Source organism: Arabidopsis lyrata (genome assembly GCF_000004255.2).
Source record: "Arabidopsis lyrata subsp. lyrata unplaced genomic scaffold ARALYscaffold_2, whole genome shotgun sequence".
Classification (NCBI taxonomy): domain Eukaryota; kingdom Viridiplantae; phylum Streptophyta; class Magnoliopsida; order Brassicales; family Brassicaceae; genus Arabidopsis; species Arabidopsis lyrata.
This window is the reverse complement of record NW_003302554.1, coordinates 11,840,859-11,863,212: the sequence shown is the minus strand read 5'-3', so window position 1 is coordinate 11,863,212 and position 22,354 is coordinate 11,840,859. Positions and strand designations below refer to the sequence as shown.

Here is a 22,354-nt window from a genome sequence, read left to right as displayed (position 1 = left end):
CAATTAGTGTATGTGCTAAAGTTACTTGGAATTGTCTCACATGTCACAATATGTCATATATGTTTATGCTACTTGTGGTATCCTTGGCCTCACATACAATACTCAGAAGAAACAAAACTTTCATAAATTCTCTCTAAACTTTTCCCAAACAGAACAAAATGATAAGAAAAAACAGAGGCAACGTGAACCAATCATCATCATCTCCTTCTTCTCTTCCGTTTATTCTCTGCAACACACAACAACATCAACCTTTCTCTTCCTCTAACATCTCACTCACCTGTAAGTTCTCAGATCAATGGGTGAAAGGACTTTAGGTGGAATTGTATCAGTGAAAGCCGCCATTAATAAGTACGGACAAAAAGCTACAAGAAGTGTCTCTCATCATCTTGATTTACCAGTCATAAAGGTGAATCCAAAGATCAGAACTTTCAGATTAAAAATGTGTAGTTTCTTTCATATTTGTGCAAAGAATGCTTTTAGTTTGCTAAAGTTTTGATTTTTGAGAATTGTATATAGTTGGTATAAACCAAAGATCGATTCTTTAGATTAAAGTTTCGATTTTTAATGCAAATGATGCAATTTTGTATGTTAAAGTTTTTGTTTTTGTTACCAGTCTTCTTCGGTTGTGGAGGATTTGCATAAGTCAGGGAAGGAGCTTGGAATCTACAGGGAGAGCAGAAGAGTAGCTGAGTCTGCAAAGGCGAAAGCCGAAGTGGAATTGTTTAAGGTGAAGAAGATAGTAAAGGAGCTTACTTTACGGATAGAGGAGTCGAATCGAAGGTTAAAGTATCGAAAGATCGATATTGAAGCTATGATGAATGAGTCAAGGATAGATGGGAATGGTGGGTATGGTAGGATTATGAGAGAGTTGGAGGATTTGAAGCAAGAATTGAGTAAGCTGAAGCTTGATATAGTGTATGTTTCGAGAGAGAAAGTTGAGGCGGAGAAAGAAGTAATGGAGTTGGGGTCTAGAATGGAGGAGAATTTGAAGTTGTTGGAGAGTCTTAAGTTAGAGGTTGATGTTGTGAACGAAGAACATGTTTTGGTTGAATTGGCGAAGATCGAGGCTTTGAAGGAGTGTAAAGAGGTTGAAGAGCAGAGGGAGAGGGAAAAGAAGGAAGTGTTTGAGTCATTGCATAAACGAAAGAAAAGAATAAGGGAAGTGATGAGAGAGATTGAGATATCAAAGAACTTTGAGAATGAGTTATCCGAGACTTTATCGGATATTGAGATGTTAGAAACTCAGTTAAAGCTTGTCAAGGAAATGGAGAGGAAGGTTCAGAGAAATGATAGTATGTCGAGATCGAAAAACCGAGCTTTTGAAAGAGGAAAAGATAATTTGTCGGTTTTGAAAGAAGTTATGGAAGCAACAGAAGCGAAGAAGGCGGAACTTGCTTCTATTAACGCAGAACTCTTTTGTCTAGTCAATACAATGGATACATTGAGGAAAGAACTTGACCAAGCAAAAAAAGAAACAGCTTGGTTAGATAAGATGATACAAAAGGATGATGTAATGATTGAGAGACTCAATACGAAGCTGCTTATTGCGAAAGATCAATTAGCAGCAGTATCTGCAGCTGAAGAAAGAATCAGCTGTCTTGCGGACAATTTAACTACTTCGTTTGAGAAACTAAAGAACGATAGAGAAGCTGCGAAGAAAGAGGAGCTTAACCTTAAAGAAGAAGCAAGGATCATCGATAAAGAAATACAGAATATCGAAATAGGTTTTGATGGAAAGGAAAAAGAGTTACTTTCCAAGTTAGATGAGCTTAAGAAAGCGAAGCACACAGAGGCTTTAGCTCTCGAGAAGCTTGAATCAATGGTAGAGAAAACAATGGAAACTCGGGAAATGGAATCTCGGCGTAATTCAACCATCACAATATCAAGATTCGAGTACGAGTATTTGAGTGGAAAAGCTTGTCACGCGGAAGAAACCGCAGAGAAGAAAGTGGAAGCTGCAATGGCGTGGGTCGAAGCACTAAAGGCTAGCACTAAGGCGATTATGATAAAGACAGAATCTTTAAAGAGAGTGAGTGGGAAAACAATGTTGGAAGAAGAGAGGGAATCGTTTAGAATGCAGAGGTCGCTATCGATAAAGAGATTGATCCAAGATGAGATTGAGAAGTTCAAGGAAAACTCAGAAGACAAAGACTTGATCAACTCTCCAAAACCGGTGCGAAAATCGGTTAGGCTGAGCGGGAAATTCACACCGGTTCAGGGAGGGAAGTCGAGAAGATACTCATCTGCCGGGAACCGAGCGACTCCAACTTTCTTTGTAATCAAGAAGAAGAAGAAAGTTCCAAACATGGTCAAATTTTTTAGCCGGAAAAGGCGTAATTCCTCTTTAGAACAATGAGAAATTTAGTTATCTTGTTGAAGTGATTGTAAGTATTATTTTTGCTTGCATTTTAAGTTTCACATTGTTTGTAGCTTGTAAGTGATTTATTTGTTTTGCATTTTGATGTATTTATGTATATTTTAGGTGTATATTACTGAAAATAAAGTATTGCATTTTTATAATAGTCAAGTAATTTTGTCATTATAATTTACATGGTGTAACTAACATATGACATACATGACCAGCCGTTGAAAAAAAAAAATTTGGCGTGAATATTTTTATAGACACACAAATTGAAGTAAATTAAATTAAAACATTATTTAATTATAAGAAATGAATAATTTAGTTTTTAATTTTTCTTTTCATAGAAATATTATCAATATATTTTTAAATAATACTCATATTGCGAATAACATTTTAATTTAATTACTTGCATCTAATTTTTTTTTGGTCAACTAGAAATATATAAAAGACCGTACAAATACCTAAAAAAAAAAATTGTCTCAATTTTATTTAATCTAAATTTGGGTACCTACAAAAAAAAAAAAAAAAAAAAAAAAAAAAAAAAAAAAAAAAAAACTTGATCTAAATTTTACTTTTTGTTTCAACCGAATGGTCGTCGAAATATAATTTTGTTAATGTAAACCACATATAAACCAAATAAACTTATACAATTATGTAATAATCACAGTAGAAATATTTGGTCATGACTCACAAATTTCACTTCAAGTAGTATTATTGTTTTCGATGGAAAAAAATAAAGTAGTATTCTTGTTTTCAAGTATTTTTCCGACAAATGTTAACTCTTATTCCTCCCCAAACTAGTTAGATTTGTGACAGACTCCAAAACAGAAACAAACAATCTAGAAGTAAACTGGAGTACAAATCAAATCGAACCGAAACTTAAATTGACCGGCACAATAATAATTCTGGTGGAGATTTGACTTTAAAATTTGGAAGTAAAATTGTCAATACATTTCCCCACCACTAACTAAACAACTAGAAACTAGAAAAGCTGTTCCTCATTAAGATTACGTGTCCCCTACTGTTCCAATTATAGCCTCAATCATCGCTATATAAAGTATATTTACACATATAAAATTTCAAATATTCTTTATTAAATTTTGTTTGATACATGAATTTAGATGTAACTTTCTTCAAAAAAATAAATATCTTTATAAAATTTAGAATTGAAAAGAAGTTAAAACTGTTGACTTGAAATCTAGCTAGGCCAGTCCAAGCTATATAGCAAACACTGTTTTTTGGAGATCTTTAGAAGCCAAACTTTACTCAATTCAGAATTGTGTTTCTCTTTAGAGATGGCTAAATTATTTCTCATTCTCTCCTTAATTCTAACTCATTTTTTTGCCATGGCTACTTCTTTAAACGATCAAGGTCTTGCTCTTCTTTCCTTTAAGCAATCCTTACAAAACCAGAGTAGTGACTCTGTTTTTACCAATTGGAACTCTTCAGATTCAAACCCTTGTTTATGGCAAGGTGTTACATGTAATGATGAGCTGAGAGTTGTTTCGATTCGTCTTCCTAATAAACGCCTTTCGGGTTTTCTTCATCCATCCATTGGAAGTCTCTTGTCGCTTCGACATGTTAACCTTAGAGACAATGAGTTTCAAGGGGAATTACCTGTGGAACTATATGGACTTAAAGGGCTTCAAAGCTTGGGGCTGTCCGGGAATTCGTTTTCCGGGTTGGTTCCTGAGGAGATTGGGAGGTTGAAGAGTCTGATGACTTTGGATCTTTCGGAGAATTCTTTCAACGGTTCGATCCCTTTGTCGCTTATTCGATGCAAGAAGCTGAAAACACTTGTTCTTAGCAAGAACAGTTTCTCTGGAGCTCTTCCAACCGGGTTTGGTTCTAACTTGGTTCATCTTCGGACGCTGAATCTTTCTTTCAATCGATTAACTGGAACGATCCCCGAAGATATCGGAAGTCTGAAGAATCTGAAAGGTACTCTTGATCTTTCTCATAACGTCTTCTCAGGTATGATTCCAACAAGTCTTGGAAATCTCCCGGAGCTACTGTATGTCGATCTTTCTTACAATAATCTCAGTGGTCCGATACCAAAATCCAACGTTTTGTTGAATGCCGGTCCAAATGCTTTCCAAGGGAACCCTTTCCTTTGCGGATTACCGATAAAAGTTTCTTGCACCACAAGAAACACACAGGTAGTTCCTTCTCAACTATATACAAGAAGAGCCAACCATCATTCTAAACTCTGCATCATCCTTACAGCCACTGGAGGCACAGTGGCCGGAATCATTTTTCTTGCTTTGTTATTCATCTACTATCTTCGAAAAGCATCAGCTCGTGCAATCAAAGATGAGAACAACCACACAGAAGAGAAACTGAAAAAGACAAAGCCAGGGTTTTTATGTTTCAAGACTGGGAATTCAGAATCTGAAGCGCTAGAGAACAAAAATCAACAAGTTTTCATGCCAATGGACCCGGAAATCGAATTTGACCTAGACCAGCTTCTAAAAGCCTCGGCTTATCTTCTAGGGAAGAGCAGGATCGGGCTTGTGTACAAGGTTGTTCTTGAAAACGGGTTAATGTTAGCCGTCAGACGATTGGAAGATAAGGGTTGGCTAAGACTCAAAGAGTTTCTAGCTGATGTCGAAGCAATGGCGAAAATCAAGCACCCGAATGTCTTGAATCTCAAGGCTTGTTGCTGGTCTCCGGAAGAGAAACTCCTAATCTATGATTACATACCAAATGGTGACCTTGGTTCTGCAATTCAAGGTAAGTTTAGTGTCAAAATTGTGTCAATCCATGACCATACTTTAGATTCAAGTCTGATTCATACAAGTTTATGACAGGTAGACCTGGTGGCGTGTCTTGCAAGCAACTAACTTGGCCGGTCCGGCTAAGAATATTAAGAGGAATCGCAAAAGGATTGACTTACATTCACGAGTTCAGTCCCAAGAGATACGTCCATGGACATATAAACTCAAGCAACATACTTCTCGGACCGAATCTTGAACCGAAAGTATCCGGTTTCGGTCTAGGTCGTATCGTCGACACATCTTCAGAGATCAGATCAGACCAGATCTCCCCCATGGAGACAAGCTCACCAATCATCTCTAGAGAATCATATTACCAAGCTCCTGAAGCAGCTTCAAAGATGACTAAACCGTCTCAGAAATGGGATGTGTATTCATTCGGTTTAGTGATACTCGAATTGGTAACCGGAAAATCTCCGGTTAATTCAGAGATGGATTTGGTTATGTGGGTTCAATCTGCTAGTGAGAGAAATAAACCGGTTTGGTATGTTCTTGATCCGGTTTTAGCTCGAGATAGAGATTTGGAAGATAGTATGGTTCAAGTTATCAAGATCGGTTTAGCTTGTGTGCAGAAGAACCCAGATAAAAGACCACTCATGAGAAATGTCTACGAGAGCTTCGAGAAATTGGTTTCTTCCATTTAATTATTTTTAATTAATGATACATTTTATGCAATAATGTTTATGTTTACTTCATAATTGTGATTTTAGTGTGAGCTATAAGAAAATTCAAGCAAGTAAGACAAAAAGGAAGTATATTTTTGGGTTGAAATGATTAATTATGATAATTTTAGGCCTGGGCGTTTGGTTATCGGATCGGATTCGGTTCGGTTTTTTCGGAGTTCGTTTTTTTTGGATATAGATTCTAATATCCATACGGATAATTATAGAATTCGGATCGGTTTCGGTTTGGATATTTCGGATTTCGGATCGATATGAATATTATATTCAATATCCGATTTAACCAAAAATATAAAAATAATCTGATTAATCCGAAATTCTAAAACAAAACTGAAGTGACTAACATATTAAAAGATTAGGGTTTTATGCTTATATGTTAGAGGAGTGGATCTCGTATTGCTAGAGAAATCGAGATTAGGGAAGTGGATCACGTATTGCTAGGGAGAGAAATCGAGATAAGGGACATGGATCCCGTATTGCAAGGGACGACTAAGGTTCTAGAACTTCTAGAAGAGAGTTCAGATTATCAGTCGGATATCGGATCGGATCGGATATTATCCGATATTCATGGATATAGAAATCAATAACCGATCGGTTAATCTGTCGGATACGGTTCGGATTTTAATCCGATTTTTCCGTTCGGATTTTCGGTTTCGGATTAAACGCCCATGCGTAGATAATTTTATGTCACAATTGTTATTATTTTCATGTTAATCATTCGTAATTAAGAACTAATTAGAAAAATAAAAGGACAAAAGGAAGGATATTTTTGATTGAAAATAAATAATTAACAAAAATGTTAATACAAAATTAACAGAAATGTTTTTAATCATCTATTAAAAATCTTTACCCAAACCCGACCCGGAATTATGAACCGGAGCTTTTTCTCATAGGTCAAATCTATCTTTAATATCATCGAAACTGTACCCGCCGCCAACTCCAAACCCGTATCCAAACCCGAACCCGATACCGCAACCCATACCGAATCCAAGAACCACATTAGAATGGTTCAAACCTTCAGAGGCAGCTATACCGAGCCCGCCAGTGAGACCAATGCCGATTCCAGCGCCGCAGCCAATGCCGCCGCCGATTCCGGGACCGGCGGTTGTGTTCTTGATGTTATCGATTTGTGTCCGGAGGAATCTGGTAACCGGAAATTCGGATTTCCCGGTTTTGACATCTGGTTTACGGCTCCAAAGTTTGTTATTTGATGCCATGGTTTTGTGAATTGTGATTGGACAAATGACAATCACTGAATTGTGAATTTATTATGAGTGATGAGAAAAACAGATAAGATTGAGAAAAGATACTGTATTTGATAAGTATACGATGCATATGGGCTTTTGCGTATTTATTGGGCTTATTGACGTATGTATTGGGCTTAAACCCATTTAAGTCTCTACAATCTCGAGTATTTATCATTTTTTTTTTCTTATAACGACAATGGATAATTTCTACGAACGACATCGCCCTTGTCATTTCATAGATTGTAGATTGTTTGTTACATTTACATTTTGCGTTTTTTCTGCCAAAACTTGCAAAATTTCGTTTTTTTTTTAACTGTTCTTCAACAATATAATAAAAACAGTTATATCATTATTTAGAACAAAACAATGTTATATGGGTCTAAATGGATTTAAACGGGTAAAAGAAATTTAAATGGGTGGGTCTAAATAGGATGAATTTTAAATGGGGTGAGTTAGCCCCTATTAACATCTCTATTTGCAAATAATGGATATTAATCTCTAATATTCCATCTAATATTTGTTATAGAGATAATTGGGTGGGAGACTATATATATGGGCAAAATTAATTTTTTGGTGATTTAATATAGATTCTAAAACAATGTAATATTTAGCTCACACCTTTGCGTAAATTAACCCCACACGTTTCTCTGTTTCGAATCAGTTCCATCGTAATAAATGAGACAGACAGGTCAAATTCTCTCTTGATTTTTGGATGTTCATTTCTTTTACATGTTCATCAATTTCCCAAGTCCCATCATCTCTTACTTACACCATTGTACAATTTTTCTCTATTCTGATTTAACTGGTTCGTCGTGTATATTATTCACTTCATTGTGTCGTGTACACTATTTACTCCGATGCGTCGGAGAATTCGCCGTTTAAACTATTCACTCTATCGCACCATTTTTTCAGCTTTTTATTACCCGTAGGAGTCCCGCTTGCATATTAAAAGAAGAGGTGGTTTTCTTGTAAATATTTCAAATTTTAAGCCTATTTGTTAACTTTATTTATCTCTGTTGAAAACCACAACCCATAATGTTGATATCCTAATTTTCTATCTCATTTTTGTCTTTGCAAAAATTGCCTCTTTGTTAGTATGTATGTAATTTCTAAGAAATAAAAGATATTTATTTTTAATATATACTTTTGAATTTTTGCTTCCCAAAGCTTATATCAATAGTTATGATTATAGATTTACATTTTGGATTAGTTATATGGGTTATATGATATGTAAAAGAAAGGGTGAGAAGGTAATTTGGGTAGGGTTGTTGGGTTAGAAGAAAGGAAACATTTTCTAGTTAGTTAGCTACAACGATAGATTTTGATTGAAGTATATACACATAAGAAAGAGGGACCATATAGTTAGTTAAAGTTGTGGTCTTGAAGCAAACTCACACATACATTCCTTACCTTACCACGGTCGTTAACAACATGAATCTAAACAAAACATAAAAAATCTAAATTTAAGGATCAATTAATTAACTATTCTTATTCATGATTGGCCTAACCAAACTTAAGAAATGAATTTTTTCTTCTTTATTTCTGTTTCTTCAAACACATCGATACATACTTCCTTTATTCTTCAAATTACAAGCAAAGCTTCCCCTCCTAGGCTCCTAACAAACTTTTTGTTTCCATCTAAATTTTTTTCAAAATCGATTTTTTGCATGATGTTGATTTATATACTTGCTCATTGAATATATTAATAATGGTTTGTGATAGTTGAACGTAAATTCAATCGTCGATCGATTTTATTTTATTTTTTTTTTTTTTTGACGGAGTTCCAAGCCAAAATTTGTAACATCTACGTGACCGATGATCAATGTATGTAAATTAATCGTCTCTCAAGCGGATCGAACCAATGATGAGAGAGCTCTAAACTTCCTTTGGGATCGAAAACCTATCCATGTTATTGACTACATTTGATAGTACAAATGGATTTAACATTTTTATGGTGACTATTGTCCCAATCTTACGTTTTAAAACTATACACTAAATTAATTTTATTAATTATTTTCTCACTGTATGTGTAAAACTACACACTAGTTTTGTTGTTGAAGTTATCTAAAAAAAAAACAAATAATATTTTGTTAGACATCTCTAACGGTTCTGAAGTTGGCGCGAAAAGTGAAGTAGGTAGAATACTTCTCTGTACTTTACTTAACCATGAGGAAGCGATTCTCTAACCAATTAAATACAACCGCTTATCAAGTCAACCCTTAGATCATCTCATCCTACAGTCTCAATCCTTGTTCTAAAAATCCCCGCCTAGATCCGATTACTCCCCGCTTAATCGCTAGGCCCACCCTATCCGCCTCGATTAATGACTAATCTCTTAAAGAAATCAGTCACCCGATTACTCTCCGCCTAATCCGATTACTTCCCGCCTAATCCGATTATTCCCCGCCTAATCTTACATACCCCGATTATTTTTAGATTGCTAGTATAAAAAAACTTTTTATTTTTGTTATTCAATCATTAGAATTGAGAGTTTGTAATGTTTTACAATAATTTATGTTCAAATTTTAATAAAAATCATAAATTTGTAATAAAAATCATAAAAATTTGTCTCAAAAATACATTTTTATGTGTTTACTGCAATTTTGAAAATAATATTGGATTAATATGTTTTAAAAATATTAAAATAACCCTAAAACTAATCCCCGATTAATCCCCGATTTTAGTCCGATTTTCCGATTAATCGCTAGGCCCATGCCGAGCGCCCGACTAGCGCCTAGCGATTTTTCAAACAAGGGTCTCAATTAAGAAGCGTAACAATCTTCCCGTAGTCTCTCCCACATACGATCATTATCTCTTTCTTCTTCCTCACCTCTCTGTTTCACACTTTGTATATATATACACAGAGTATTGTTCATATCTTTATTTCACCGCGTTTTCTCTTTCGCTTCTCTCAAGCTCCAACGCTAAATTCAGGTAAAGCTTTATCGTCTTCTCCGATCATCACGTTAGTGACGGAAGTTTTAGTTTCCGATTTTGATTTTGTAGATCTAATCGGAATCACTGTCGTTGATTAACAAATTGTAATCGCTTCTTCAGGAAGCTTTCGAGAATTGCAACAATGGAGAAACTCGCTTCGTCTACAATAACAGATCTAGCTTACGTAACAGCAATAAACTCACCACCACCTCCATTATCACCTCTCTCTGAAAAAAGCTTCAACAACAAACATCAAGAAGAGTTCGCCGCAAGCTTCGCATCACTCTACAATTCAATTTTCTCACCGGAATCTCAATTCCCGATTTCGTTATCTCTCTCTCCTTCTCCTCCGTCCTCTTCCTCACCGCCAGCTCGCGTCGATACAACAACAGAGCATCGTCTTCGTCAAGCGAGACTTATCCTCGAGTACGATGAACTCAACGAGCATTACGAGCTTTGCCTTAACCGTCTTCAATCTCTAATGACGGAACTCGACTCTCTTCGTCACGAAAACGATTCTCTCCGCTTTGAAAACTCAGATCTACTCAAACTTATTCATCTCTCTACTTCATCTTCTTCCTCATCCTCCTCCGTCTCTCCACCGCCGATCCATAACCATAACCGCCAATTCCGTCACCAGATCTCCGATTTCGGTCCGATTCATAAGCATTCTCGCTCCGTGAAGAGAAACTCGTTGCCTAAGAGCATCTCCGTCAGATCTCCAGGTTATCTCAAGATCAACCATGGATTTGGAGTTTCTGATCGTCAAACGAGTCAACTCAGCTTCACGAGTCAACACAGCTCCGACTCGGTAATTCTCATTTAATTTAATTTATTTTATTTTTTAATTTTTATTTATAATGACGTCATAAATGTGTGTGAAGGTGTCGTCTCAAAAGGTGTGTGTAGTACCAACAAAAGGAGAGAGAGAAGCATTAGAGCTTGAGGTATATCGTCAAGGGATGATGAAGACGGAGCTTTGTAACAAATGGCAAGAGACCGGAGCTTGTCCTTACGGCGATAATTGCCAATTCGCTCACGGAATCGGCGAGCTCCGTCCTGTGATTAGGCATCCACGCTACAAAACTGAGGTTTGTAGAATGATTGTCACCGGAGCTATGTGTCCTTACGGTCACCGTTGTCATTTCCGTCACTCACTTACTGATCAAGAGAGGATGATGATGATGCTCACTCGCTGATCTGGAGACGAAGAAGGGTAATAATTAGTGGTTGTGTACAGATTTGATAAATATCGTAACTTTTCTGGGTAATGAATTGGGGAAGAAACATATTTGCAATAGGAATAAGGAAAGGGAAAGATGTTATTATATAAATGTTGGTAGGATTTATAGGAATATAATTAGGGATATGGATATGAAAGGAGTATGAAGAGATGTGTGGTTCTCTCGGATTAAGCAGGAGAGACTTGAAAAGGATTTTAGATTCAACAAAGATATGAAATTTGTATTGATAAAAGTTTTTTACTTTGTGCATAACTATGCAACTTTCTTCCAATTACACTGATTCAATGTTCTTTGTTCTGTTTGATTTGTTTTGGTACCTTCATTTCTTGAAAGTGCAGAAGTACAGATCATAAACTGTTGTGTTGCTATAGTCTCTTTCTAATTGCTGCAGTAGTGGTAATACAAACATGGGAAAAGATTGATTTGTTTTGTTGTGAAATATGAGATTGTCTTTTGGTTATTTTGGTTTGTGTATTTATGTGTTACTCTCTGCTTACCGGCACTCAAGTTTCTGTTTTGCTGATAAACATAGTCTAGATCTTAGGATGGGCATGTGTTAGTTTATTTAGAACTATGTGTTTTGCTGGTCTTACCATTTAGAGAAGAATGCGGTGATTGTGTCGGATGATATTTTATGTATCGAGTTGTTCTGTTTAGGGTCGGCAAGAGATTATCAATTTCTCTGCAGAAAACTATTTCTTGACGATTTTGTGATTGGATGTTGTCAATAGTTAGCTCCTGCCATACGCTGAAACTTAGTCTAAGTCATAGTATGTGTATGTGTTAGTTGATCTAAAACTACTTCTTGCTAAAATGGTTTCAACTTACAAAGGATTTTAGATTAAACAAAGATGTGAAATTTGTATTGATGAAAGTTTTTTACTTTGTCGAAAACTATGAAACTTTTTTTCAAATTACTCATTAAAATTTAAATGTTTCTATGTTCTGTTTGATTTGTTTTGGGAGTTTAGATATCTTGACATGTTGATAGTATGAGTCGTAGTGCAAAACTACAGATCATAAACTATTGTGTTGGTATAGTTTTTTTCATTCTAAATGCTGCAGTGGAGGTAATACATTCATGGGAAAAGATTGACTTGGTTTGTTGTTAATATATGAGTTTGTTTTTTGGTAATCTTGGTTTGTATCTATGTCCGAGGAGTAATCTCTAGAAACCGCCACTCAAGTTCCTGCAGTACGCTGACAATCATAGTCTAAATCATAGAATGTGTTAGTTTATCTGGAACTATGTGTTTTGCTGGCATTACCATTTGGAGAAGAATGCAGTGATTGTATCGAATGATATTTTTGTGTCAAGTTGTTCTGTTTAGGGTCCGAAAATAGCAATTTCTCTGCAGAAAACTATTTCTTGACGATTTTGTGATTAGAAGTTGTCACTAGTTAGTTCCTACCATATTCTGAAAAAAAATTAGTCTAAGTCATAGCAGTGTATGTGTTAGTTGATCTAAAACTACTTCTTTTCCTAAAATAGTTTCAACTTGCAAGGTCGATTAAGTTTGTAGAATGTCATTGGGATACTTACTAGCTGGAAGATACATTGTGAATCTTTAAGAGTAGGAAGATTGGAGTTGGGTTGGATTTGCCTTTCATATGGAGGATGCTTTGTCTATTGGTTAAATTCGGTACTAACTGTGGTATTAACTTTACTAGGTATGGTATATTGCTTATATTAGACTGTTTTTGATATCAGTATGCTAGCTCGATACGCTACAGTAAAATGTTGTGCCTTAAATTCTAGGTTATTGAAGGTCAAATACATGCAAGCAATTTGACCATTTTGTTTTTGAAAGAGTGTTGCTATAGACAAGGATTACGTTTTACCACTCTCTCAGATTAAAGCAGTCTTTAGTTTACTTACTGACTCTCCCTGTAGGTTCGAGCAAAAGATAAAATAAAGAAAAGAAGAATCTTGTGTTCATTTTGAGGCTCTAGCTCTTGTGAACGATTCAAACAACTATATTTACCTGAAATGAGTAATTTTGTTCAGCATCTTATACCTATATCCTTTGGCATTATGCCCTTGATCTAATCTGGTCATCTCAACTTACCATGTTTATTTTGACTGTGCCTGAGAATTTTATCATTTATAGAATAATGATGAATCATCTACTTTATCCGTTTCTGGGATGGTTATGCAACATTTAGAAGATCTTACTAAATGTTGCCACTGGCATACTCCATTATGCAGAGTTGAATCATCGATTGCGTATTATAGTATACATAGTTCTATCTGTACGTAGCATGTCACGCCTGCGTGCAACCTCTATGGTTCTCTTAATGTAATGTAGTGTCGATGTGATAAAAATCCCACATCGGATACGAGGGGAACAAACAGATGCCTTTTAAGACTTAGATGCAACCTAACTCATATCCGGGGGGTCTTTGTGGCCTTGTTTGGGGCCTAATCCTATCTGTTGGACTAAACCCTGACAAGAAGTGAAGCGTTACATTATTGTCCGATTTTCAAGGGAGGTAAATGGATCCATTCCATCCTTCTTCTCTGTATGCTTGAGCCTCGAAGTTTAGTAATTTCTCACATCTTTAAATTGTTGGTGAGATGACTATCTTGTGTCAAAAACATAAGAACGTTGTCTTTGTTTGTAACACAATTCAGATTTTCAATTAATAAAGTTTCAGTTTTCACAACTCTGTTTCTGTCTCTCTTGTCAAGTCTCTCTGTTTATCAATCAAAGTCCTTTGACAATCCAACATTCTGGACCAGCCTGAATTAAAATTATACAATTAAGTTGTGAGAAACATAAGTTATGTATGGTTGTAATAAAAAGCATAGCCAATGCATAATATGCCCATGTTAGCCTAAATAATAATCAGATAAATATTGTTTCCTATGAGATCTCAGCCTTGAATTGTAAATGTTTATCAACATGTCCTCGAAAAACATTTGCAGAATTGGAAATTACGAATGTACGTGATAGAGTAGGATGGTTCTTGAGTTTTCAAGTTTTGCGTGACGGCCATAAGTTTGATGTGTAAAAAGATTGCATGGTTCTTGAGTTTTCAAGTTTTTTTCTCGTTCTAGAGCGTGCATGATGAAATATTTAACATAGGACGATCCTCAATTTACTCATTTTGAAGCATGAATAAGAATATTCAAACACAAAAGAGACGTAATAGAGTCACCTTCACACATGCATCATCATAAAGATCATATATATGGCACTCATCATCCATTGCACGTCTAAAAATGGCGTCGAGCTTGGATGATCTCATCAGCCCTACAAAAATTAATGACATGAATTAGTTCACAAATGACATTTACTTTTTCTTAACATCTATATCCATTTGGAACTGAGTTTACATATACATTGAACAAAGCCGTCAAAATATAACTAGTTATATATCTAGTGTATGCAAGAAATGATAGATCTATATATATGTAACTATGCACTATAAGCAAATGGTTAAAAACTTACTTCTTCTTTTTACTTAACCGAGCTACAACTTTCTTTTTCTGAAAAGAAAATATAAGATCCATTATTTCAGAAATCAACATATATGCATCAAAATGTCAATTAAAAGTGAGATATATTAAATGTGTAGATGTGATATATATACCTCGATCGCCTTGTATCTTTGAGGCCACGATAGTCGTGCCTCATGATCTGATATCGGATCATCTAAGAATTTTGCGAGGCCCTCGTCCTTGGCATCAAACATCTCTATCTCATTTTCCTTGGCCACCACCACGGCAGACTTGGAACGTTTTTTCGCTTTAGAATTCTCGTTCTCTGAAAAAGGTTTTTTACGTTTTGGTGCCATGTTGAATCTGAGATCGGCTGGCGTTTGAAAGAGAGCTTCAGTACCGAAGAAAACCTAAATCTAAACAGCTAAACTCAGTGTTATATAGTGAGAGTGTTAATTGATAAGAAACGCCTCACATAAGCGGCAAAGTTTATGGTTTTTTTTTTTTTTTTTTGAATATTTAAATGAATTTGATAATTTTGTGTTGGGCCGGGCCTAATAAAAGAGTTCTAGACCCATGTCTCTTCTCTCTTTCTATACAAATCTACATGGGTCAAATTACTATTGCTTTTGATAAAGACATGATTTTTCTATTGTTGATCTCAGTTTAAATTTGATGATTATGTGGTAACATTACCAAGATACTGAATATTACACTGTTTTTGAAATCAATGTACTCTTTTGACACAAAACTTTAAATCTAGCTATCAGCTTTAAAGATCAGATAGGATCATAAATGGACTTATAGGTCTAGTTATGTTTTATATGCACAGAGAGGATGTGTTACTTTGTTAGGGTTGAAAATTAGTTTTATTTTAGTTTCTGTGAATTGTATTCAGATCCCGGAAACAAAACAAGAACGAGATTGTTAGATATACGTGAATAATAAGACTTGAGTACTCTGGAACGATGATCTTTGAGGGCGTGAGTTAGTTTTCCAACGATGCTGAACAGTGAGATCTTTAAGTTTTAACGTTTAATTTGAGATGAGAATCGTTTTCACTATCCAAAAATCGACTGCGATATTGAACTTGAGGAGTAACGTTTTTTCTAATTAAGTAAACACTTTTTGGTTAGCCTTTCATTTTCAGACATGAAATAATTTATAGACTAAAAAGTCTTATCAAATCGAGGTTTATACATATAAATCTTGTCAATGTTTAAAAACTTTTCTGAATTTATTGCTATATATGTAATGAAACTATTACAATGAAATAAAAGAAAGGGTTGTCAATGCAACCTCATGCTTCCAAGTTTTATAACTCATAGCAATTTCGAGAATTGACAACAACTATAAGCTCGGAGTTTGGCTGAATCATAACGCTAAGTATCCGTGAATAGTCGAATAAACTGCCTCACAAGATAATTGTTTTTTATTCCGCGTGCGATCAAATTTTGAATAGATCTTATGCTGCGACTGTTGAAGATCCGGTTATTTTCGCTCTCACCATGTTGCATAGATGACTGTTGGTGCTGTTTTGAAGCCGCGTGAGAAAGTTTTGCCAAATGGAGAACCCTATGAAGTGAGAGATTAGCCGAGAGATGCAAAAGTCTCCATAAATCATAGCTATTGAGACATCTTAAAAGTAATTGATCTCTTGTATACGCACGAATATTTTATTGAACATAAAAGTTATAACACTTCCTTTAATCATACAAACATCCAAATCTATAACTAATGAGTCGGCAAGACAAGACAAAAGAAATTCAGACTTATAGCACACAATCTTTACCTTAATCTCCGCAATGAAACAAAGTGATGCTTGAAGATCCATGGCCAGGGCTCTTTGAGATAGTTGAAACGACTGAAATTGTTTCATTTTGGTTTCCCGGCCCCAAAGATATAAATTAAGATACGTACTAGTAGAAATTGTAACTCTAACTTATTACATACTTTCTCAACAATTGATTACAACCACACCAAATACAAAACATATTTCCACTTTTAAAATCTTTGAACCTATTAAGCGTTTCTATCTCATTGATCAAATGATCACTATCCAGATTTATATGCATGGATTAATGAAGTTTGATCATCTATCTTTAATTGAATCAACAAACAAATTTGGATGAAACCAAACTAAAATACCTTAAAACTCAAACCCATATATATTTGAAGATAAGAAAACTCTTTGCAACAAAAAAAAAGAAGAAGATAAGAAAACTCAATATAGAAACTTAGAGTATATATAAATTTAACTGAGAACATGATCAATATCTCTTGAAGAAAACATTTTTAGGCTAAAATTTGCATTTCTATAGTTGCAAGTCAAAATTAAGCCATGGAAGAAACAAGACATAAACATAGTTGTGTATATATAGATAATATTTCAAAGAAGATGGGCGACCGCAAAATAACGGGTGATGACAGAAGCTTAGAGAGCACAAAGGAGTAAGATGCAAAGAAGCTGCGAAGAATTGTATCTTCTCATCTGTGCTCTCTATCTTCTGTCAACACTATCAATGCCTCCCAAACCATTAAACATCGATTTTTGATTAACAATTGAAAAATATATGGGATTTTAATTTGAACCTGAGGGCTATCAAGAACTTGATTAAACACCAAATATTTTGATCATTATAGCAAATACTGAAGATGTTTATATATATGAGATATGTATATAGTTAGACGTATATATAGGTGTAGAGAAGTACCTAAAGGGTTTGTTGCTGAGATGATGGTGATGAAGTTTCTTGAAGCCACTATTTATAGACGCATAGAGGGCAGCGAGATAAGTTGTATGCTCCTGTTGTAGTGATCTTCTTTTTGTTTCAACAAGTTTGGAATAATATTGTAATTAATTGGGTTCCTTTGGTATATACGGATTTTAAAATATATCATTTTTAATAAAAAAGAAAAAAATAGGTGAACTTTTTGGAGCTATTTTGCAAGATTTGGTTTACCTCTTTGGGAAAAAAAAAAAAGAAGAGGTCAGAACTACGTGTAAAGAGATATGTGTACAAGATATCTTTGATATAAAATGTGATGAGGTCACACTCGCATGCATTATATATTTGATGGCAAATCATTTCAAAGAGAGCCGTCTAGAAACAAAGGATTTTATTCTTCTAATAACGGTCATTACAAATGACAATTTTCAGCAAAGTGAGTACCATGTATTGAGAATGGAACTTCCAAAAATCAATCACAACAAGAAAACCTTAATAGTGCATCCTTTTAAGCTCAAACTTGATTATTAATTATCAAAAGCATAAAAGTCTCTAGACGCTTTTCTTTGCCACAATTCCTTTTATAGAACTAAGCCAGATGGAAAAGTCGTTTCGACGATCTATGCAACCGACTAAACATACTATTAAACATCCAAGCAACATGTTGGGCTCGGATTAACCTATATTGCATAGAAACTTTCTCCAAAATCCGTTTCCTGTTTCCGAAACGTTTTGGAGGCAAAAACTTTCAGAAATAAGAAACAAATTTCTTAATAATTTATTTTTGGAAACAAGACACAAAATCACGTTTCCGTTTTGGAAAAGCAAGAAAAAAAAGTTATTTTATTTTGGATGCTTAATAAATAAAGAATTCAGAAATATTAAGATTTGTAATACATTTAATTAATTTTGGGAGATTCGAGTTTTAAGATCTTTCTCTCGACGAACCAGAAACTTTATATGATCTTTGATTAAACTAATGAAAATGCGAATGAAATGAGGATGAAAATGCTGGTATAATATTTGAACTTGAGCCTTTTAATCTTTATCTTTTAGAATTTTAGTTAAACTATTTAATATTTATGTTTTGGATTTGTATTTTTTAATTCTTTTTTCTTTAATCTCGTTTTATGTTTGTTATATATATATATATATATATATATATTTATGTTTCCAAAATGTTTCCAATCCCTAATTTAGAAAAATCGTTTCTCGTATTCAAAACGTTTCATTTCCGTTTCCATGCAACATAGAGATTAACACTCCTTTGTAAGCTGGATTGTTGTGAAATTAAGATTGCATGCTAAGAAAATACTTCACATTTGGGGATTAAATGTTTGATCAACTCTTTATCTAGATTCTCTACTACTCCTATGTTGAACCGCATGCAATACAAAGATCTAGCGGATATCCACTTCAACATTCGGACTACTATTTTTCCGCAAATTGCTACACTGTGTAAGCTCGTCCTCAAACTAGTTGATGCAAATATACTATTTGGAAGCAACTCATTGCTAGACTTCATTCAGCCAAACTCGACCTATTGCTACAATTCGCAAAGATATCACTTCATGAAGGGTAAAACACAAAAATAAAAATATGTGTCAACTTTTTTCTTATAAATCAAACGAGTTAATTTTACTCAACTTTGAAATTTTTGTAAGTGCCAACTTTGAAATTTTTGAATTTTAGAATAAAGATGAGTAAAGGTATTTATAAAAGAAGATAGTATAATTATGCGGCTAGGGTCTTTGTAATGCCAAGAAGAAAAAAAAATAGAGAAAACGACGAAGAAGAAGATGATCAAATCTTTACTTAAAGATACCCACCCAAAATGGAATAAAGACATAGAAGCCCAATCACTCATTTTTTTATTCTTCGAAACTCCTTTTGGCAACAATTTTCTCAAATTCTCTGTTTTGTCATATCCCTATGAGATCATCAATCAATTGACAATGTATTCGAAATGCTTTTTTTAATATCAATACAGAAATTCGATTTAGCTAAAATTATATCTAAATGTAGACACAAATATAATCGAACACATGATTTATAATTTTGGGGGAAATTAGATATATAGGATATCTACCAAAAGTTTTGTCCAAATATTCCCTATATTGAAAGATTGGTCAAATAGGTTTTTTAAAAATCAAAATCAACTTTACCCTTATTTTTTCTCAAAATTAATTTAAAACTTATTTCAAAAATAAAACTTCTTAATTTATTTTCAAAAATTAAATAGAAATCTAAAAGGTCAAAACTTGTTACAAACTAGCAAAGACCAAAATATTAGGAATAGACTAATGATCCCGTTAATTAAAAATACTCAGAAACTAATAAATTGTAAGGTTATGTGTTTGATTTCAGAATTTTCGAATAAAACCAAGTTTTCTTATAACTGTTGTGATTTCTGTAAATCTACAGTAAACAAGGGAGAAGAGACGTAAAACTCTACATCATTGATCATTGATAAACTGACTAAAATCCTAAACATAAATAAACTACTTATACAAAATCTTAAACCCTAAAAGTCCAAAACTAAAGCTATAAATTAAATGTTTTTTTTTTTCCATTATTGTCGAGAACCTACAAACTAATAAAGCTATGATTGGATAAGATCTTAGTTTTTTTTCTTTTTTTTAAATAGACATTCAAAGCCAAAATGTTTATGCATTAGTAGAAAATTCTAAATACGTGTAATTTACAAAAATCTAGACATTTTGCTAGGGAATTATGGATAACTTTAATTGTTTTTACATGTTGATGCAATAATTATCTATTCATTCCCTTCAATTGTGAGACAATATAATCAAGTAGAGCCAAAGACTTAAAAAAAAAAAAAAAGGAGAATTATATTACTCCCTCCGTTCTTTTATAAGTGATGTTTTAGAAAATGCACATAAATTAAAAAATCATTTTTTATTTTGTTTCTAAACTAAAACATCATTAATTATGTTTGTGTCATAATTAATGTAATTAATTTTGTATTGAAAATTGAAAACATCATTTATTTAAGAACAAAATTAGAAACTTAAAACATCACTTATAAAATAACGGAGGGAGTATAGATGATCATAAAAGTCGGCTTGGAGGCTTCTCGATACATTCCACATGGAGAAAGTCTTAATTATGTTTGTGTCACATTCCACATTATGAAAGTCCCAATCCCATCGATCATCTGTAGTTTAATTCCATATACCCTTCGAAAGTTAAATGGTTGGCTCACAATTTCTCTACAGTGTCATTTGCATAAGATTCTACTACACCATGTTCGAGAATCCAATTATTAGTATTATATAGTCTGATAATAATATTAATTCCCTATTTTGATCGATGACCAAAATTTTGAAACTAGTAAAAACGACGCATGCATGAGCATGAGCTAACACCTATTTTAATTTTACTTTTTTATTCTACAAAAAAGAAAAAAACTAACCAATTTCTTTTGTCAACATTAAAGTTTTGCTCCAATTTATTGTGATTTTTCAACCAGTCAAAAACATATTGAACCCATATTCCAATGCCATAAGATTGACATATTCGTTTCTTGCTAACAATAATGATTAGCATAATCAATTTGTAATAAACTTTATTGTTCTTGAGCGGTTGCCCAACGATAATGACTACATTTTGTTTCTTTTGTAGTTCTGAGAGTAGTTTCATCGACAGTTTCTAAGAGGGTATCTTAACATTAAAAGTAGGAAAAATAATAAAAGTAGAAGAGAGAGTCACAATCGGTTCTCATTCTAGCTAGATCTTTTTTAACAAAATTCGATTGCCACTTGTTCAAATATGATTGATTGAAGTATTTTAACAGCTCCAATTTAATTCTATAATTCAATTATGTTAAAGATATTATATTGTTAAGATACCTTTATAAATTTTCTAAATTGATGGAGCTGATTTCCGATGATACTACCAAGTACCAACTACATAACAAACTCGATATAGTTGTTGAAGTCTGTTGCTATCGCCAAAACATGTCATTAAATCAACGATTATGAAACAAATTAAGATTTGGTCGCTAATTGTTAGTCGCTGTAGTAAGTGACAGATGGAAAATAAAACAAAATAAAGCAGATTCAATGTTCTGGTATGGCTAAATTGACCTACAAAAAAAAAATAATAATAATAATAAAAAAAAATAAATAAAAAAAAAATAATAAAAAAAAATAAAAAAAATTGACCTACAAAACTTTTTTTTTTTGTTTTTTTTTACCTACAAAACTTTAAATGATACATAATAGAACCGGATTCAGGAAGGATTTGGACTATGCAATAGAAAAAAGTGCGTAAAAAACAAAATTGATTCCCTTTTGTGGGCTTAGGACCTTCTATTTCAACTAGTGTCTCTTATTAGGGTGAGACGAGAGCTTTTGTGGAAAAAACAAGTGTTTCGTTTGTGAGTTTGTCCTGTTTGCGCAGCCGTAACATAAAATTAGATCTAATCGTCCTTGTTTTCTTTGTTTGTTCTTGAGAGTTCTTCAAAATTTCTTGGTTTTTCGCTGGAAGTTGGTTCTGTTCTAGGTGGTGTTGTAAGCTTGATTGTGTTGCAGTTCGAAGTGGTTGTTAGCTTGTTTGTGTTGCCGTTCGTTTTCGTTCTTGTTTTCTCGGTGCGGTGGTTTGAGTTTCTTCTGAGAAATCAAAGTATGTCTGCAGCTATGGATAAGGCCATGTTGGCAATGTCGTTGGAAGAAGAAGAGGAAGAAGAAATCCCCTTTGAGATGCCGGATCTGCCGGAGTTCTCGTCGTGTGAGAGAAATGTCCTAAGTCTGGTAGGAAGACTTCTGAATCCTGAATGTCAAGTGATGAAGCATCTCATTAGAGACATGCCAAGAAAGTGGCAAAAGTTGGGAAAAGTTAGAGGAGTGGCGCTTACTAGTGAAAAATTTCAGTTTATCTTCAACTGTGAGTTTGATCTCCTAGATGTGCTCAA

The 22,354-nt window shown here is 34.0% G+C and overlaps 4 protein-coding genes and 2 long non-coding RNA genes across 7 annotated transcripts; 3 read left to right on the top strand and 3 right to left on the bottom strand.

Annotated features, from left to right (window-relative positions):
* Positions 1-41: 41 nt before the first annotated feature.
* On the bottom strand, positions 42-708 carry LOC110231046. Its single transcript, XR_002334137.1, has 2 exons — positions 611-708; positions 42-277 (listed from the first exon to the last, which is right to left on the bottom strand). It is a non-coding gene; the product is annotated as an uncharacterized LOC110231046 (long non-coding RNA).
* On the top strand, positions 119-2,487 carry LOC9324613 (protein PLASTID MOVEMENT IMPAIRED 2). The gene is made up of 2 exons (XM_002888504.2): positions 119-406; positions 614-2,487. The coding sequence occupies exons 1-2, from the start codon at positions 296-298 to the stop codon at positions 2,354-2,356; spliced, it is 1,854 nt and encodes a 617-aa protein (XP_002888550.1). The 5' UTR covers positions 119-295; the 3' UTR covers positions 2,357-2,487.
* A 1,086-nt stretch (positions 2,488-3,573) lies between these two features.
* Positions 3,574-6,049, top strand: LOC9323145 (probable inactive leucine-rich repeat receptor-like protein kinase At1g66830). Its single transcript, XM_002888503.2, has 2 exons — positions 3,574-5,095; positions 5,173-6,049. The coding sequence occupies exons 1-2, from the start codon at positions 3,658-3,660 to the stop codon at positions 5,778-5,780; spliced, it is 2,046 nt and encodes a 681-aa protein (XP_002888549.1). The 5' UTR covers positions 3,574-3,657; the 3' UTR covers positions 5,781-6,049.
* A 514-nt stretch (positions 6,050-6,563) lies between these two features.
* LOC9324612 (keratin-associated protein 6-2) lies at positions 6,564-7,113 on the bottom strand. Its single transcript, XM_002887033.2, has one exon. The coding sequence runs from the start codon at positions 7,031-7,033 to the stop codon at positions 6,704-6,706; it is 330 nt and encodes a 109-aa protein (XP_002887079.1). The 5' UTR covers positions 7,034-7,113; the 3' UTR covers positions 6,564-6,703.
* Positions 7,114-9,854: 2,741 nt separating this feature from the next.
* On the top strand, positions 9,855-11,533 carry LOC9323144 (zinc finger CCCH domain-containing protein 14). 2 transcript variants are annotated; one of them, XM_021010228.1, is made up of 3 exons: positions 9,855-9,997; positions 10,121-10,811; positions 10,900-11,533. In XM_021010228.1, exons 2-3 carry the CDS (start codon positions 10,143-10,145, stop codon positions 11,197-11,199), a joined length of 969 nt encoding a protein of 322 aa, XP_020865887.1. In that variant the 5' UTR covers positions 9,855-9,997; positions 10,121-10,142; the 3' UTR covers positions 11,200-11,533. The 2 variants fall into 2 exon arrangements, with proteins under 2 accessions (XP_020865887.1, XP_002888548.1); XM_002888502.2 differs by having other exon boundaries at positions 9,859-9,997; positions 10,885-11,533.
* A 3,651-nt stretch (positions 11,534-15,184) lies between these two features.
* On the bottom strand, positions 15,185-18,098 carry LOC110230690. Its single transcript, XR_002333826.1, has 2 exons — positions 16,482-18,098; positions 15,185-16,264 (listed from the first exon to the last, which is right to left on the bottom strand). It is a non-coding gene; the product is annotated as an uncharacterized LOC110230690 (long non-coding RNA).
* Positions 18,099-22,354: the final 4,256 nt, after the last annotated feature.